This window comes from Perca fluviatilis, chromosome 23, assembly GCF_010015445.1.
Source record: "Perca fluviatilis chromosome 23, GENO_Pfluv_1.0, whole genome shotgun sequence".
Lineage (NCBI taxonomy): Eukaryota > Metazoa > Chordata > Actinopteri > Perciformes > Percidae > Perca > Perca fluviatilis.
Window position 1 is genome coordinate 3104200 of NC_053134.1, and position 19530 is coordinate 3123729.

General features: G+C 40.3%; 1 protein-coding gene and 1 long non-coding RNA gene across 4 annotated transcripts; both read left to right on the plus strand.

Annotated features, from left to right (window-relative positions):
• Nucleotides 1–525: 525 nt before the first annotated feature.
• LOC120553060 lies at nt 526–3429 on the plus strand. Of its 2 annotated transcripts, XR_005638091.1 has the most exons (4): nt 526–725; nt 2065–2166; nt 2402–2533; nt 3035–3429. It is a non-coding gene; the product is annotated as an uncharacterized LOC120553060 (long non-coding RNA). The 2 variants fall into 2 exon arrangements; XR_005638090.1 differs by lacking the exon at nt 526–725 and having other exon boundaries at nt 1625–2166.
• Nucleotides 3430–6641: 3212 nt separating this feature from the next.
• LOC120553565 (tetraspanin-8-like) lies at nt 6642–13441 on the plus strand. Of its 2 annotated transcripts, none has more exons than XM_039792103.1 (9): nt 6642–6799; nt 7795–7863; nt 7953–8060; nt 9320–9394; nt 9745–9840; nt 10173–10286; nt 10379–10399; nt 10506–10589; nt 11624–13441. In XM_039792103.1, the coding sequence occupies exons 1-9, from the start codon at nt 6740–6742 to the stop codon at nt 11765–11767; spliced, it is 771 nt and encodes a 256-aa protein (XP_039648037.1). In that variant the 5' UTR covers nt 6642–6739; the 3' UTR covers nt 11768–13441. The 2 variants fall into 2 exon arrangements, with proteins under 2 accessions (XP_039648037.1, XP_039648038.1); XM_039792104.1 differs by having other exon boundaries at nt 10382–10399.
• Nucleotides 13442–19530: the final 6089 nt, after the last annotated feature.

Consider the following 19530-nt stretch of genomic DNA (forward strand, 5'->3'; position numbering starts at 1 on the left):
GCCTATACACACTTAAAAATGCTGGGTTATTTTGGTTACTCATATGCTGGGTTAAGCCTGGAATGTATAAGTTTACCCATAATTGGGTTACAAAATGGTTAAACATATTATAACCCATTGCATTGGGTTGATGACGTTGAACGAAATTCAGGCTTCAGTTTTTCAACACTGCCGCCATATTTTGGATGACATTGTTTTAACACACACACACACACACACACACACACACACACACACACACACACACACACACACACACACACACACACACACACACACACACTCATGAGTCATGACATGGTATGGGAAGAGTAAAAAACGGGACATAAAAGACGTATAAAAACGTTTGTTTCGTATCATTACATCAGATCATGTGTATAGGTTTAGCTTAGTTTAAAAACAGTCTAACGATTTTAGAATAATAACCTGTTGATTTAGCTTCGTTTTATTCAAGTAACGTCATTAAATATAAATCCAACACGATTTGCGTTGCAAATATATACCAGCAAAGAACTACGACGGGCGGAGACAGAAACACATTGAAGAGATCGCTCTATCTGGAACCCCGCCCGCTGGATCTTCACACAGAGAAAAACAAGCGCACCTCTTCAACTGTCGTAACCCCCAGACACCCCAAATCGTTGTCTCTCGCTCTCGTGAGTTGGCATCGGACCAGCAGCTAATTTTCTCAAAAACACATTTGGTTCGTCGGGCAGGGAGGCGAGGTAAGCATTCTCATTTTACCGGTAGTTTGTTGCTGAAAATGTGCTTTTTTAAACAGTGCTTCTAGAATAAACTCTCTAATGTTACATTAGCTAACATAACTTAGCTAGCTAGCTGCTAGCTGAAAAAAATGTTGCCGCCCATTTTTAGACTTCTAAATTAAAATATCCCAAACTAATTTACCATTGGCAATGTCCGTACGTTACTAGCGGTGCGATTGGATTAAACGTTAGTAACGTTTTATTCATAAACCGCTCCTTAAACCGAGCTAAATCAACGTTAGCTACGTTTTAGTGTTCCAACATTTGTCATGGCATAGCTAGCTAGCTAGCAAGCCAATGTAGCATACGATGACTCAGATAAGCTAGCCAGCTGCTAGCTATCTTATGAAGTGTGACATTAAGCTTAATTAACGTTATTTCAAAGGAGTCGTTAATGGAGACATTTCAAGGCTGTGTCGTTGTTATCTTCTATGTCTGTTTGCACATTCAAATTTAGCTACGTTGTCTATCGGTTTTATTTTTTATTAAGATATATCTGAGTCATTGTATGCTAGCTAAATTGGCTTGCTAGCTAGCTCGGTTTAAGGAGCGGTTTATGAATAAAACGTTACTAACGTTAGCTAATCCACCGACCGTTAGTAACGTACAGACATTGCCAATGGTAAATTAGTTAAAGTTTGGGATATTTTAATTTAGAAGTCTAAAAAATGGTGCGCAACATTTTATTTTTTTGGCAACTGCTAACCGCCCTACGTTATGAATGACCATGACTGTTAAAAGACGAACACTGCCATCTTGCTTGCTGAATTGTGAACATGCAGAAAAAAAAGAAATAGAGGGAAATTTGTATTCCGCTATCATGTAGCCTATTTTGAATGCTTGCTGCATGCTGTGTTTTGTGTTATGTATAAAGTACTTTATGTAGTTCCTTTTAAATACAAAATGCAAATTGTAATGCTGACGAAGACAGGCGAACACATCGCCGGTTCCCGCCAATAGGTTCATTTTAGTTAGTGAACTACCTGGCAAAGAAGTCTTGCATCAATCTAATCTGTTGGGACCAACGTGCTAAATTTCACCTGCATGAGCTATTGTCACAGAGTACTTTGCCTCCATGCAGCTGAATTCCACTAATGCAATATAGAAATTGGCTGATTCTAAGTGTGTGTGTGTGTGTGTGTGTGTGTGTGTGTGTGTGTGTGTGTGTGTGTGTGTGTGTTGCCTGCCAAAATAACTATTCTTGATTATTCATTATAAGTTATTAGCTGTCAAATGTTGTTGTTGGCGTGATGAGAATGACCACTTGCTTGCTTGACATTTCTGAATGCTTATTGAACAGAAAGCTGACTGAGAACTGGAGCCTTACAACAGAGAAAATCCTCTATCGCCCCAAAAGAGAAGACGGGTGACCTTCTGAACAATCTTGAAGATCTCTCAGCAGGTATTTTTAAGTTTAACATTCAAATTAAAGTTCACTACGGGTCATGGAATTTCTGGAATGTCTTGACATTTAAGAGGGTCTATACCAGGCATGGAAAATCAGGGAATTTGAGCATTTTTGTAGTAAAGTCAGAGCAAGGTCAGGGAATATTTTTTGCATTTTGAAATGTAGTCGCCAGAATGTGATACAAAGTCGTAGAATTTTACATTTGACTTTTATGCTTGCAATATTGCAGACAGACGAGGAGACATCGCTTTGCTTCTGCTACCTGTGGTGATCCCCCCCCCCCGGCACCTACAAAATCTGGAGAAAGATGGTCCGCCCCAGCTACGCCGAATCTACAAAAGCTTTCATAGATGAGCAGCCTGTGAGTTAATACAAATGTAATAAACAAGCGCCAACAAGTATTGTAACAGATTGTCTCCAGGTTTGCAGACCTCGATACATTTTCCCTTTATTTCCCGTTTTTAAAATTCGTTGTTTGATGTGACCGAACTACTTTCTAAATATCTGTCCGAACCCGGCCTGGCCCATTGGGTCCGTTGTCCAGGCTCGGTTTAGGTATCCATCCTCTACTACCTACCTCTCTGACCTATCACACAAATATGTGTCAGACCAAACCACTGCACAACGATGATCTGTTTCAGTTTATTGTTATCATTGTTAAAACGAAATGTTGTTAGAGCAAACACAGAAAGACATAGTTTTCCAGTTGTTCACCCATTACTTAATACATAATTTAAATCCCCATAGATTATATATAATTTTGGCCTTAATTTTATCACTTAAACTTATGCCTGTAATGAGGGTTAATATCTGAAGTAAAGCTGTCTTATGAAGTTTTATGAAGTTTTCTCTCTCTCTACAGGTTGGAACAAACATCGCTGAATACCTTACGAAAAGGACAAGCACAGAGGTCCCACATGTGCTTCTTCTTGAGGACAGGCATCAGTTTTCACAAGCCTTTGTTATAGTGCATGGACATGCCTTGGAGCACCCATCTCTTCTTGGGGCAGTAGATGCCTGCTTTAAGGCTTTTTATGTTTTTGATGTACAGTATCCTAGATCTTGTGCACAAGTGTGGGAGTTTTTGCAGACGATATATGGTATCCCTGGACATGTTAGATCATCAGTACAGATGATGCGAGCACAGTTTGCGGCACAGTGAACTGCAAACTGCTCGGGAGGCCGATTACACACTGCCGGCGTGGCGTGGCGTCTGTTGCGTGTCAGCTGCGTGGATTTTTCTATGTCTTTACACACCAGAAACGTGTCTGACGCGGCGCTGCTACTGCTGCTAGCCTTGTCTGGACACATGAATGTTCCCATTGATAAAATGAAATATCATGTTAAACATAAATATATACTGATTTGATTACAGCAAAGACAACGTCGGCAGTATTGACGGCAAAATAGGCTCCAGAATATTTCGTTCATGATTGACAGGTGCAGCATTAGAAAATCGATTTTTCTTTTAAATTACATTCATATATCTGCATTTATATAAAAACCTCGAGGCTTTCAAACAACATGTCATTTATTAATATGCATTCGTGTCTAAATGACATATTAACATATTTTCCTATTCTATTTTGCCTGGAAACGCTTCCAACACGCTCGCGTCTTGCGTGAAAAATAGGCGTCTGTTCTATTTCTAGAAGGCACGCGTGTCACGCAGGCAGTGTGGAAGCTCTAACCTGTTAACATGGGAGCCGAAATAAAACGGACACGCCACGTGACTGACGCTCACGCGATGCGTGCAGGGTGTAATCGGCCTAACGTTATGCACACACAATAGAGTCCGGATCTTTAGGAAGGCATACGGAAATGTCAACAGATGAGGTCATCAGCTCACATGGGGCAACAAGCGCACGTTAATAAGATGTTAAAATGTTCAGTGTGTTAACCTTTCCTGCTTGCTTCGCTTCCGATCGTGGTCAGAAAACCAGTGCAGACTCGTTACTTCCAGGGCCCACGTTCGGGTATCCATTATTTGAGACAGACACACACACACAAACAAACCAAACTTGTGAAAACACTTGTTTGTTTCCAAAAAAATGTTTGAAATGTTTAAAAATAAAAAAATCGCATACACACGTTTTCTTAAATAAGAATCATCCCATCGTTTACAGATGATGCGAGCACAGTTTGCGGCTGCACATCCCTGTTAGATCATCGTTAGCCTACAGATGATGTGGTAGCAGTATGCACACACACCAAAGTATTGTTTTTTTCTCATGTACCCACACAAACTTGTTTTTACTAGGTGTTGGGTGAATGTCTTTTTTTATACAAATGTTTTTAATAAATTAATTGTGTTGAAATCATATGACTGTCTGTTTTCATGAATTGAAAGCGTTGTTCGAAAATGAAAATGTGAAATATAGCTTTTAAATAATATTGGTAATGGTTATTGGTTATGAAAAGTTATTGGTTATAAAAAGCATTTCACTGCCTGTATACTTTTTATATTTGAAAAGGTAAAGAATGTACAAACACAATGACCTTTTCACTGAGTGAGTCATGCAGTAATCCAGTATTTGTTTTTCCAACCCCCTTTTTAGTAGATTTAACCCAGCTGTTGGTCAAAACTCATAACCCAGCTTTGTAGTTAATTTTAACCCAGCTGTTGGTCAAACTCATAACCCACAGGTTGGGTCAACCCATAACCCAACAGTTGGATCAACCCATAACCCAACAGTTGAATCAACCCATAACCCAACAGTTGGGTCAGCCCATAACCCAACAGTTGAATCAACCCATAACCCAACAGTTGGGTCAGCCCATAACCCAACAGTTGGGTCAGCCCATAACCCAACAGTTGGGTCAGCCCATAACCCAACAGTTGAATCAACCCATAACCCAACAGTTGGGTCAGCCCATAACCCAACAGTTGAATCAACCCATAACCCAACAGTTGGGTCAGCCCATAACCCAACAGTTGGGTCAGCCCATAACCCAACAGTTGGATCAACCCATAACCCAACAGTTGAATCAACCCATAACCCAACAGTTGGGTCAGCCCATAACCCAACAGTTGGGTCAGCCCATAACCCAACAGTTGGATCAACCCATAACCCAACAGTTGAATCAACCCATAACCCAACAGTTGGGTCAGCCCATAACCCAACAGTTGGGTCAGCCCATAACCCAACAGTTGGATCAGCCCATAACCCAACAGTTGGATCAGCCCATAACCCAACAGTTGGGTCAGCCCAACATTAACCCAGCGTTGGGTTGATGTAACCCAGCGTTGGGTTGATGTAACCCAACGCTGGGTCAGCCCATAACCCAACGTTGGGTTGATGTAACCCAACGTTGGGCGGGTCCGTTTCTGACTCAGCGTTGGGTTATCAAATGGGTTATTTTTAACCCAGCATTTTTAAGTGTGTATAAAAGAGACTTCAGATACAGTATTAGGGGACCACTAAGGTCTATATAAAAGAGACTTCAGATACAGTATTAGGGGACCACTAAGGTCTATATAAAAGAGACTTCAGATACAGTATTAGGGGACCACTAAGACCTATATAAAAGAGACTTCAGATACAGTATTAGAGGACCACTAAGGTCTATATAAAAGAGACTTCAGATACAGTATTAGGGGACCACTAAGGTCTATATAAAAGAGACTTCAGATACAGTATTAGGGGACCACTAAGGTCTATATAAAAGAGACTTCAGATACAGTATTAGGGGACCACTAAGGTATATAAAAGAGACTCTTAGTATATTTTAATGCTGATACTGTTGTTCTCGAGTAAGGTTTTGAATGCAGGACTTTTAATAGTAGCCTAGCAGACACTATTTTAGTACTTCTTCCACCGCGTTTTTTTCACGTCTAATTGCTGGTGAAATTTTTATCAACAATTGACGTAACATTACGTATTTAAGTTTTTTTTTGTTTTTCAGTGGATCCACATTTCGAGTTAACACACCGCCCATTCCTCAAACTCCCCAAACAGCCTCTCAGGGCAGCGATCTTAATTACATTCTGCTTTCCATTAAAACACACACACACACACACACACACACACACACACACACACACACACACACACACACACACACACACACACACACACACACACACACACACACACACACACACACACACACACACACACACACACACACACACACACACACACACATTTCCAGAGGCATTTTCCATGTTCTCTTCCCAGAATAAAGCCCCTCTTTTTGTCTAGCCACCATGGATGTATTAAGACGGGAAGTCTCCATATTTGTAGCGAGAGATTTTCCGTTTCCTAGGAAGGCGAAGGTATGCCCCGCCCTACTCTACCTCTGATTCGCTTACCCTTGTATTTTAGCACCCACCCTAACCAATCCCAGTCCTCCTTGTTAACAGCGGGCGGAGCCTTCTCGTCCAATCATTCCATGAGTCATTCATATTTACTGGAAGCGCCCCTCCCCTCCGTTCTTCTCCCCGCCTCCGGTCTCTCCTGTTACTTAAAACCATCTCCCTCCCGGTCTCTCCTCACTTCTCCGCTGCAGTCGGATCTTCATCACCGTTAAGAACAATACTAGTGTTGTTTTCCCATCTTTAAACATGCCTCAGGTCAACAGCTGCCTCAAATGGCTCCTAACCATCTTCAACATCCTCTTCGCGGTGAGTTTGCACTTCTTAATAACCGTTATTATAAATGGCCGCCATTGATTCTCCGATCGAACTTTGGGAATAAAAAGTGCGCAGTGGACGTCCCGAGTCTCTCAGACAACTTTTTAATTCGTTAAAAATATGTTTAATACATAATATAATTTTTTTTAATGTATTTTAATAATTAAAATCGGTCATAAGTGAGCAGGTGTGCTAAGCTAAACGTTTTTTAATAAGAAAAACAACCTTATTTGGATGCTAACTTTCGTTGCAGACTTCCAAAAGAAGCTAGCCAACCTTTGGTTAGTAACTTAACAGTTAACTTGAAGTGTTAAAAAACTGATTTAAAGTTTTTAAAAAATGTTTCTTTTGTATTGAAAAATGTTTGTTCTAATGTTGTGTGTTTGGGGATTTAAAAATAAAATCCAAATGTTTTAATAGAATTAAATAAATTCAACATTACTGGGGCATTATGTATTAACTTATTGCATTTTTAGTGTCAAATAGTTTTTAAGCTTTTAACCATTGTTAACTTAGTTTGTTTTATGTAGGAAATCATGTTTTTTTTGTTGTGTTTTTTTTAGGTTTCTCTTTGTTTAGTATCAGCTGCAAACTATTAAATGTAATGAGGTTGCATGTTGTGCAGAAAGCTTTAGTTTTTCACAATAAAAGCCCCTGGTGGTCATTTACATTAACTGTGGTTGGCTTGTCCTTATGAAACCAGATCAAACAGAGTCTTTGAACCTCTGTTGGCACAGTATTTTAGTTCCCTGCTCAAACTGCTTCTCATGTGAACGTTGGCCTACATTAGAGCAAGGGGGGGGGGGATGTTTTGTTTCAACATTGGGGCTGGCAAATTATAACCAGGTGGTCTTCCAAACTTTTTTTTTGTAACTTGATCCGTATTTCTGCAGTGGATCCAACTCATTGTGTACTTTTACTTGTGTATTTTTTTTTTTTTTTTTTGAGTCGTTTCATATGATCAAACTCTGTTTTTATGTTTTCAGATTGTCGGCATCGTCATCATCACGCTCGGTCTGACTTCTCAGTTCAACTACGTGAACGGAGTCATGAATGTAAGAACAAACTCTGTTTGAACAAAAAATAGCTCAGTGTCTTAAACGCACAAAAATATGAACCTGTCCATCACTACTTCTGTCTGCAGCTGGACTTGAAGCAATCACACTTCTACATCGTGGGCTCCATCGTCATGGTGATTGCCATCCTGGGAGCCGTTGGCGCCTACAATGAGAGCAAGGCGTGCTTGGTCCTGGTGAGTACAAAGACCAGCTGGACAGGGCAGGGTGGTAAAACCTCCGAATAGAAGAGGAAGTGGAGTCATCGTTCATTTGATGCAATCTTCCTTTCTAAAGAAAGTTCACATGGCTGTGACGTGTGTGGGGAAAAAAAAAAAAAAAAAAAAAAAAAAAAAAATTTTTAAAAAAAAAAAACCAACGGCGGGTTTTTTTTTTTTTTTTTTTTTTTTTTTTTTTATTTACCCACAACAAACACAAAAATTTTTAACAAATATACTTTAAAACAGACTCCATGTAAATAATCACGGACTTTTAAGCGTGTATAGAGCCAGCATATCTCCACCAGACTCCATGTAAATAATCAGGACTTTTAGCTGGTATATAGAGCCAGCATATTCTCCACCAGACTCCATGTAAATAATCAGGACTTTTAAGCGTGTATAGAGCCAGCATATCTCCACCAGACTCCATGTAAATAATCAGGACTTTTAGCGTGTATAGAGCCAGCATATTTCCACCAGACTCCATGTAAATAATCAGGACTTTTAGCGTGTATAGAGCCAGCGATTCTCCAACCAGACTCCATGTAAATAATCAGGACTTTTAGCGTGTATAGAGCCAGCATATCTCCACCAGACTCCATGTAAATAATCAGGACTTTTAGTGTAGCGTAGTACCAGCATATTTCCACCAGACTCCATGTAAATAATCAGGACTTTTTAGGCGGTATAGAGCCAGCATATCTCCACCAGACTCCATGTAAATAATCAGGACTTTTAGCGTGTATAGAGCCAGCATATCTCCACCAGACTCCATGTAAATAATCAGGACTTTTAGCGTGTATAGAGCCAGCATATCTCCACCAGACTCCATGTAAATAATCAGGACTTTTAGCGTGTATAGAGCCAGCATATCTCCACATGTAAATGGGTGAATTAAGGGTTTATTTCAACCAAACCAGAGTGGTGATTGTTGGAACAGTGGAAAGATGAACCAAGACGGCTTTTGATAGTTTTATTTAGTTTCTGTCCACTCTGAATGAAGTGTCTTTAAGAGGTCTATCTCTGTAGTGATCCTATCCATAATGTTGTCAGACACTTAGATTATAATATTTTATTGGGTGGTAACTAAAGCTGCACAATTGTCCATTAATTTTTCATTGCAGCATTTCATCTGGCCTGGCCTAATACTGGACCTGTGCTAACTTATTCCTAAAAGATTTAACAGCATCATTGTGCAACTGTGGTTATGTTTTTTTTCTCGTCTTTCTCTGCAGTTCCTGGTGTGTATGATTCTTGGAAGTATTGCGATGCTCCTCCCTGGAACCTTAATGGCTGTCTTCCGTTCCGAGGTAACGACCCTGACGCTTACACAGACAGACCGTTACCTTAGCAACACGACCAAGGCCAAAGGGAATGGGTTTCCTCTGCAGCACAAATGCATAAATGGACATCAGAGTAATGCATTTCAGTGGTACTTCTACGCTGAACAGGGCAACACTCAGCTAATGTTAAATACATTTGGACCCCAGTAGTTATTCTGTGTTTCTGCTATGTCTCTGGAGTCATTCAACCAGCTCAAAGTGTGTGTGTGTGTGGGGGGGGGAGGAGTGGACGTGTCATTCTGAACTCAAAACAAAATGAGAGTTTACTTCAAAAATGTTGTTTTTGTGCTGCTAACTCTGTGTGTTCATGTCTGTAGGCGGCAAGCATGCAGGATAATCCTTATGATGGTCATCTGCCTATGGACCAAGCTTCACCCATTAAGAGACAGGATGTCGAAGAAATGCAGATGGAGGTAAGACACACACACACACACACACACAACACACACACACACACACACACACACACACACACACACACACACACACACACACACACACACACAATCTCCCAGTTAGAGAGTACATGACACAAACATATTCTTTGTAAATCTTTACAATCATTCAGGGTCAAGAATAAACTTTAAACTGCGGTAAATAACTGACTGTTTATTTCTAATTCTCTCGTGTGTGTGTGTGTGTGTGTGTGTGTGTGTGTGTGTGTGTGTGTGTGTGTGTGTGTGTGTGTGTGTGTGTGTGTGTGTGTGTGTGTGTGTGTGTGTGTGTGTGTGTGTGTGTGTTTTAGATGCAGTGCTGCGGTCTGTTCAGTTATGAGGACTGGAAGGGAAACATCCCCGACTCTTGTCTGTGCAGCAAGTTGGATGAGATGGAGGGAAAGTGTCAGACAGTCGACTACGGAGTGAGTTTAAAACAAACGCTCTATCACCTTCAACCGTGGGGTTTTTTCAAATGCAGGTTACTAACTTCTTTTTCTTCTGTGGTCTCCTTCAGCAGAAGTCTGTCTACAGCAAGGTCAGTTTACCCAAAATATTGAACTAAAGAGTAAACAAACTAATATCTCATTCATATGATCAGTCAGCTGATTATGATTTATAACGTGTTAAACTTCTCTGTCCAGGCCTGCTTCCCCATCATCTTCTCCGGGATCATGCAGCTCTATGACAGCGTCATGGCGAGCTTCTTAACTCTGGCTGTCCTGGGGGTGAGAATCATTAAACACTTTATTTTATATTAGTTTCACATCAGTGATTCGAAGCATACCCCCCTCCGGCTATATCTACACTGCTACGTTTTGGTTTAAAAAAGCTGTACTGCACAGAATCACAACACAACACAAACATATTCATGATTTAAATTAATGTTTAAGTATAACAGTGCTCTGGACCTCAGCGTAACTTCCCGAAAACACAACAGAATATGAGTGAGGTATAGCGAAGTGGGAACCTATGCAGACAAATGCTAATTATGCCACTACAGTAGGGGTGGGGGAAAAAATCGATACAGCATAGTATCGCAATACTTTTTTTCAGTTTGTCTGCTTGACAATCTCATTTTGCAGCAATAAAATTAAAGTGAGATGAACAAACTGAGAAATTTATCTTTTTAGATAAAACAGATGTTGACAAAGTTTTCTTTTGGGGACATAATTTGAAATTGGGAAAAATTTGAAGTTGGAAAAAAGGTAATAAATTGCAATATATCGCAGAATATTGCAATATGTTTAAAATCGCAATAATATTGTATCGTGACACAAGTATCGTGATGATATCGTATCGTGAGGCCTCTGGGGATTCCCACCCCTACACTACAGTGACATTTCCTTAACGGAAAGCTGGTTCACATACTCAATCAGTGGTTTCCAATGAGAATAAAATTTGTCAGTAGAGCCTCTGAGAGTAAACTTTATCCTCTCAAGTTTTAAGAAAGATAACGTGTCACATAGCCAGGCTTTAAACGACAGTGGTAGGGGTGACTTCCACAGAGTCAGAATTCTCAGACGAGCAATTAGGGAGGTAAAAGCAATAACGTTGACTTGAATTGCTGTCAGTTTGAGACCATCCGGAGGTTTGCCGAAGATCGCTATATGGGGGGGGGGGAGGGACAGATCCTCAACGCCAAAACCTTCGCAAACGCGTCAAAATATAGCTGCCAAAAGTTGAACAGGTTGGGGCACGACCAGAACACATGGGTCAACAATAGGAATGAATGTTAACGTACCTTTCTGTTCCCCTCCAGCTCCTGGGCATGGTCCTGTCCTCCGTCATGATCCACCAGCTGCGTTCCCCCAACAGACCCGTTTTCCTGATGACGGCGCCACCCTTCACCAAATCTCCCCAATACGAGGAGCTTCACAACGTTCTTCCTCCAAAGTACTACTAGAGGACCACCGGCTTCCCTCAGACTCGCTGTTAAAGGTCAGGAAGTCCAGCTGTTTGTCCCAGTGTCCAAAGTGCCTAAACGTCCAATGAGGAGTCCCGGCTGTCGGCTCCATCCAGATCAAACGCAAAGCAGCTTTTTCTTTTTAAGATTTATTTTGGGCATTTTAGTAAATTGAGATCTTTGTTTTTATCTGCAGCAACATTATTATTCATTTCGAATGAATGTGATGGGTGTGTGCTTATTGAACGCTTATGTTTTGTACAAATACAACCAGAGAGGGTTGGGTTTGTGGATGATAGAATGGTTATATAGGGTATTTCACGCTGTTCCTAACAGGGTATGTAACATTGGTTGGGCTGAAAATGTCTCTTTTGCTGTTTTTTTTTTTTTTTTATTGTTTTTTGGCCCTAATGGGACTGGACTGAAACAAGAGCTTTTCTGCCTTATATGGTCTGCTCATGAATATTTAGATGAGCTGTACACTGATTGGTTGAGCTTAGCACACACACACACACACGTTCCCCTCTGTGCCCATGTGATGCGACCTAGATTTAGAAGACTATCTGACCTCAGATCAGTTAGTGGCCTAGTATGTACATTTTGGGGCGTTACAAAGATAGAAGGTAGAGCCAAATGAGGAGGAGTTGAGAAGTTAACTTTTAGCTTTGTTCAGATTGGCCTGTTTTCAACAGCAGTTCCAAATTATGAGATTTGCAGAGGAAAGAGGTGTCAATGGGATTTAGAGGTTCTCTGTATGTCCTATATTTACCCTCCAAACTTCATTTTTCAACTATGACAAGGTAGTCGGTTTTGCATTCTATCGCCCCTTTTTAACGTTTTTCTGTCACTGTTCTTCTGATAATCACAAGCTTATTAGTTCTCAAGAAAATGGTCTCGTTGCTTGAATTCAGACTTTTTTTTTCTAAGGAATTTAGTACCGAAAAATGCTCTTCTGAATAAACGCACAACAGTTTTTCACCAGCAACACAATCTAGCCAAGATGTAGATGTAAGGATGATTTCAGGGTGGTTTCTGGTTAAACAAAAAGGATCTGATCTATAACAGAAAGCTCTATCTCTGCAGGGATCCTTTCCTTAATGTAATTGGGGGTGGGGGACATTAGGTGGGGAGGTCTGGGGCCTTCCTGACCTTGACCCCGGTCCTACAAGACTGGACCAAGACGCTGCCCTGGAATCACATCTGGTTGGTCGGGCTGCAAATGAAATGACGGATAATTTTTTTTTCTACAAATTGTTACTGTATAATTTTTGTGTATTGTTATACTGCATACTTAACAGTATATATATTTTTTTAAAGATTTCTTACTGTCCTTTCTGTTTTTTATTCTTTATATGCTCTCAAATATGTTGTACTATTGGCCAATAAAGACATTCTCAAAAATGTTGTACCAATGTACATGCAGACCTGTGTTAGAAGGTTTTTCATACTTTGTTTACATTGTGAATCCTGCTTACTGTAAGTGGGTCCAATCACACCACTACTCAGGGTTTCCTGACAAGGTTTGATGCTGAACATTATCTCCTTTCTGTATGATGATGTGGTTCAGGGTTCTGGATATATTTTACACTGTACTTAAAAGTCTGATTTTATTTTTAGTTGCTCTGTATGGCTGGCACCTACTGCAGAATTGACAATAAAGTCGCCTTGACTTGACTTTATTGTGTTGTATACTCTGTCCCCTGATATATTGGGCATCACATATTTCCCTGTGAGTTACTGATACTTTAAATCAAAGGGTAACTACTTTTTTTTTTTAAACCTGGACCCTATTTCCCTATGTTTTAACAACAATCTTTGACGTTGGTCCAGTATTAAGCGAGATCGCTGTACTTAGAGGTAGAGGTTAGAGTAGATTTTTTTCCAATGATAGAATTTAACATTTTTCGAATAGATAATCGATCGCTATAAAATAGAACTATATAAATTACTCCTGGTGTGGGAAATTCACACACATCTAAAGTGCAATGTTATGGAAGAACCATTTCCTTCTTTTCACATCCAATATCCAACCATTTTTTTTTTAAAATATATTTAGCAAACTAAACTTCTGCTTCTGTATGAAAACGTAATGGCAATAAAATGATATTCCGGTCACCAGCCGGTCAATCGGTGCATCTCTAGTACATCGCTATTATTTTTGAGCATTTTCGGCCTTTATTTTTGACAGAACAGCTGAAGACAAGAAAGGGGAATGACATGCAGCAAAGGGCCGCAGGTCAGAGTCAAACCCGCGGCTGCTGCGTCGAGGAGTAAACCTCTATATATGGGCGCCTGCCCTACCAGGTGAGCGATCCGGGCGCACCTGACGCACATTGTTGATGAAGGCTACTTGTTCTTTACTTTGAGTGTTTTCCACTCTATACTTTTAATCTACTACATAGTAAATGTTTTCCAGTGATGGAATGGAACTAACTTAGTACATTTACTTATTGAACTACTCATCATTGTACTCCTACTTTACTTGAGTATTTCAATTTTGCTTTATACTTTGACTAGCCTGGGTAAACCCCGACGAACTTCCGGCAAATTTGAGATTTGCTCTGCAAGTCCGTCTGGCCCATAGACAGTATATATAAGAATGGACCAATAGACCCCGTGTCTCTGGACCGAGACCAGTGAAGGATATCAGAAGTCTCTTTCCCGGTGCTGGCTGAGCGTTACTGAGCAGCCTCCAACTGAGCTTGAAGACGTAGATGTGACGTGAGCAACCTGTCTGAAAGTGTGAAGTCTTCTGGTAGCTGTGCCGAGAGAAATCTCAATCATTCCCAATCTTACAGAGACGGAGAGCGTAGGTATATGTAAGGAGATAACATAGGCACAGGCTAATTACTGATCACTAACATGCTAGTTAACATTAGTCATTAAACCTAAACAGATAATGGAAGTCCAAACTGCCTGTGAGCTTCTCCTGTACTATACGGTAATTCCTCTACTGTGTGACAGTAATGGTGCGTTCTTTTTGTCTTGTAATCGCGACTAGTAGCTCGAGCGTGGCGTCACATCCGTGTCGAAAAACGAATAACCGCGCGGGTTGTTGCGTTCTTTTTGTCACACGATACTACGAGTCGGAGAAAAGATGGATTTTTGTAACATTTTTAGTAACATTTAGGATTCTATTCACCCAGTTATTGACATATTACACACATATATTTCACAGTTTGATACATGAAAATTACGTTTTGATTAACGTTAACGTTAGGCTACTGCTCTGCTTTCTGCTCAAGACTCGGCTTAAAGCCATTGTTGTCATATAGCAACCGAGTGTCTCTAGCCAATTTCAGCTGCACAAGCTACAAAATAACTAATCAGGCGGTATTTAACTCCTAATAAGACTGTAGAGACATGCCTATAGGTAGCAGTATACAGCGCTGTTTAACTCCTAATAAGACTGTAGAGACATGCCTATAGGTAGCAGTATACAGCGCTATGTTTAACTCCTAATAAGACTGTAGAGACATGCCTATAGGTAGCAGTATACAGCGCTATGTTTAACTCCTAATAAGACTGTAGAGACATGCCTATAGGTAGCAGTATACAGCGCTATGTGTACGACTTCTTCATTTGGTTACAACAAAGACAAAAGCGCTTAAAATTGTAGATAACCACAATGTTTACTACGTGTGATGCACGACGTAGCCATCTTTGAAAGTGAGCTCGGGGTCCTCTGAGTTCAGACGACTTGACGAGTCGTATATATACGACCTCGGGGGGGCGTTCTTTTTGCAACTTCCGGGTCGTAACTCCGGAAAACAACTCGTAAAACGACTTCGGTGGACAAAAAGAACGCACCATAAGTCTCGTGGTTATGACCCAATCGTTAGCCTATTGTTATAAAAGCGTCTGCTACGGAGCCATAACGTGAGCTACAAGGTAATGGAGCCTTTTATACATTGTCGTGTTTCTTTAGAAATAAACAACGGACAAATAGAGTCTTTAAACTCTTCAGATGTAAAGTTATTCGCTGTCAAAGTGACGTCAGAATGAATGGGAGTCAATGGGATGCTAACGGGAGGTGATGGCTTGTTAGCATCAAAATGGCGCCATAGGAGGTTCGAGTTCTGAAGCGAAGCTTACCCCCTTGGTCTGGCCATGAGCCCATTCAAGCCCATTTCCAATTTTTCCAAATCGAGGCACCAATCACTACCGTTGAGACGGGATTTACACGATGACGATCGCTCTGATTGGTTGAAGGACTATCCAATTGCGGCCCAGAGGCATTTGAGCAGCGTCCGTTGGTGACGCCCCTTTGGAAATGGGCTGTGAATGAAGCTTCCCACTCAGTTGTAACTGAGAGTGGGTCTGGTGTCAACCAGGCTAGACTTTTACGCCACTACATCTCAGAGGGAAATATTGTACTTTTTTTTCTGCACTACATTTATCTATATTAGCTTTAGTTACTTAACAGTTTCAGAATAATAATACAAATTATAATCAGCTAATAAATTATGTGTTATTATAGATTAAACTACCCGGTGGTTTATAAAGTCATTAAAATGAGCTCTATCTTTACCAGCTGCAACATTCAAGTTGTGAATTTACATTAATGCATCAGTCATCATAATACAATAGTATTTATACATAGTATATATATAATAAAATAAATAGGCCTACAATAATATAATATATATTATTTTGCAGAATGAGTACTTTTACTTTTGGTACTCTTTTGTTCTTGAGTAAGGTTTTGAATGCAGGACTTTTAATAGTAGCAGACAGTAGGCTATTTTAAACTGTGGGATAATTACTACTTTTACTTGAGTAGCGTTACAAGAGTACTTCTTCCACCGCGTTTTTTTCACCTCTAACTGCTGGTGACATTTTGATCAAGAATTGACGTAACATTACGTATTTAAGTAGCCTAGAGAGATGTTGTTTTTGTTTTTCAGTGGATCCACATTTCTAGTTAACACACCGCCCATTCCTCAAACCCCCCAAACAGCCTCTCAGGGCAGCGATCTTAATCTCATCTGCTTTCCCATAACACACACACAGCTCCCAGAGGAAAGCATTTAACATTTGTCTTCCCAGAATGAAGCCCCCTACTTTCTAGCCACCGGGAATCGCCATATCGGTATCATGGATGTATTAAGAGAACGGCAGCGGGAGATTTTCCCATGGATTTCCCGTTTCCTGGGAAGGCGAAGGTACTATGTCCCGCCCTACTCTGCCTCTGATTCGCTTACCCTTTTATTTTAGCACTTACCGTAACCAATCCCACTTCATGCCAAAACCTAACCAATCCAAACAAAGAAAGGAACGAGTAGTAGCCAATCAGAGACAGAGTAGGGCGGGTAATGTCTTCGCCCTCCTAGGAAAACAGCGGGCAGCGCCTTGGCGCCTTCTCCATCCTCGTCATTCCCTTATATACTGTCTATGGTCATTTCATGCGTCATATATTTACTGGAAGCCCCCTTATATACTGTCTATGGAAGCCCCCTTATATACTGTCTATGGAAGCCCCCTTATATACTGTCTATGGAAGCCCCCTTATATACTGTCTATGGAAGCCCCCCCGTCCTCCCCCCGGTCTCTCCCTGTCACTTTAAACCAGCACCCTCCCGGTCTCTCCTCACGTCTCCGCTGCAGTCGGACCTTCATCACCTTTAAGAACAATACTAGTGTTGTTTTCCCATCTTTAAACATGCCTCAGGTCAACAGCTGCCTAAAATGGCTCCTAGCCGTCTTCAACGTCATCTTCGCGGTGAGTTTGCACTTCTTAATAACCGTTATTATAAATGGCCGCCATTGATTCTCCGATCGAACTTTGGGAATAAAAAGTGCGCAGTGGACGTCCCGAGTCTCTCAGACAACTTTTTAATTCTTTAAAAATATGTTTAATACATAATATAAACATTTTTATCAGCGATTTTTTTGAATTGAAAAACAACCATATTTGACTGCTAACTTTTGTAGCAGACTTCCAACAGAAGCTAGCTAGCTAGCTAGCTAGCTAAGTAACGTTAACTTGAAGTGTAAACAAACTGATTTAAAAGTTAAAAATATGTATTCTTTTTTATTTATTGAAAAATATGTTTATTGTCTATTTTTGGGATTTAAAACGTCTAAATATTTTTATGTAATTAAATAAATTCAACATTACTTGGCCATTATGTATTTAATTATTGCATTTTTAGTGTCTAAAATAGTTTTTAAGCAATTCTTTTACTTAGTTTGCTGTTTTATGTAGGAAATCAATAAAAAAAATTTAGGTTTGTCTTTGTTTTAGTAGAAAAACCTATTGCAGCTTTTATTAGCAATTTTATCAAAGCAATTGAATATGTTTAGCATGTTGGTTTGTGAAAAAGTAAAGTAGAAAAGGTAGTGAGAAATGCCAACTGCGATTTATCTAAAGATGATGTTATTGAAAGCAAAGTTACCCAATTTAGCATGACATAAAACTAGAAAAAAAATAGCAGATCTAAACAATTCAAAAAGCTGGAACCATCAAATGTTTTGTATTTTTTTCTTGAAAAGTATCTTATAAGATTAAAATAAAATAGTTGCAGATGGCAGGGTTTCCCCCAGTGATGTAGTCTACGTGATACCCACTAAGAAAGCTCCAGGATTTCCATATAGCCACATTTTTAGCTAAAATCCAACAAAATGGCAGACTTCGTTGAAATGTAAAAGAACAGTTGCCAAAAAAACACTAATGACTCACTCAATTCTCATTGGCTACCTGCTAATGTGGCAGGTAGATTGACACGCAGCGTTAGCCGGCAATTGCGGCGCGTAGTCGGGTGTTAACTTCAGGCCCTGGTTATCGTAAATACTTTATTTCTATTTCTGTCTATAGTTATGGCGACAAAACGTGAGAGAGCGTGAGCTCCGTTACAGTCGAGCTGTGTGTTCACTTTAATTATCTGTCGATCGACCAATCGATTAACGGCGCGCTTGATTTATTTCATTCCTCTGATTACAGGCTGTAACATCAGTAGGGCTGTGTGCTCGATTGAAGAAATTCTCAGTCGACTAACAACTCATTCAATTGTACCGACTAATCGATTAGTCGATTTAATCGACAGATCTGTAAATCTGAGTTTCTCCGCAAAGAGTCACGCAAAAGCACCACTTTAATTCTTGTGTTTACCAGAGATGAGCTCGTACGTTTCTTGGAAATAAGTCATTCAGCATGAAAAAAAGCATCAAACATGACTAATGGAGTAAAGAAATCTAAGTTGACTAAGACCAAAACGACCGATTAGTCGACTAATCCACTAAGAGGGAGCAGCCCTAAACGTCAGCTCTTCTTTCTGTTTCTGATCAATAACTGACTTGTTTATTTCTAATTCTCTCCGGTGTGTGTTTTAGATGCGGTGCTGCGGTCTGTTCAGTTATGAGGACTGGGAGGGAAACATCCCCGACTCTTGTCTGTGCAGCACGTTGGAGGAGATGGAGGGAAAGTGTCAGACAGTCGACCACAGAGTGAGTTTAAAACAAACGCTCTATCACCTTCAACCGTGGTTTCTTTAAATGCAGGTTACTAACTGTAGTGGCAATCTGACCACAACAAATGGTAAAAACAAAAAAAGGGAATTTGAAACCATTTCCAACGCTTGCTGGTGCAAATAATGAGGTCCGCCATTGTCTTAAAGGAACACGCCGACTTATTGGGACTTTGTCTTATTCACCGTATCCCCCAGAGTTAGATAAGTCCATACATACACATAAGTCCTACATGCCTAGCTTAGCACAGATCCTGGAGGTAACTGGCTCCATCTAGCCTAGCTTAGCACAGATCC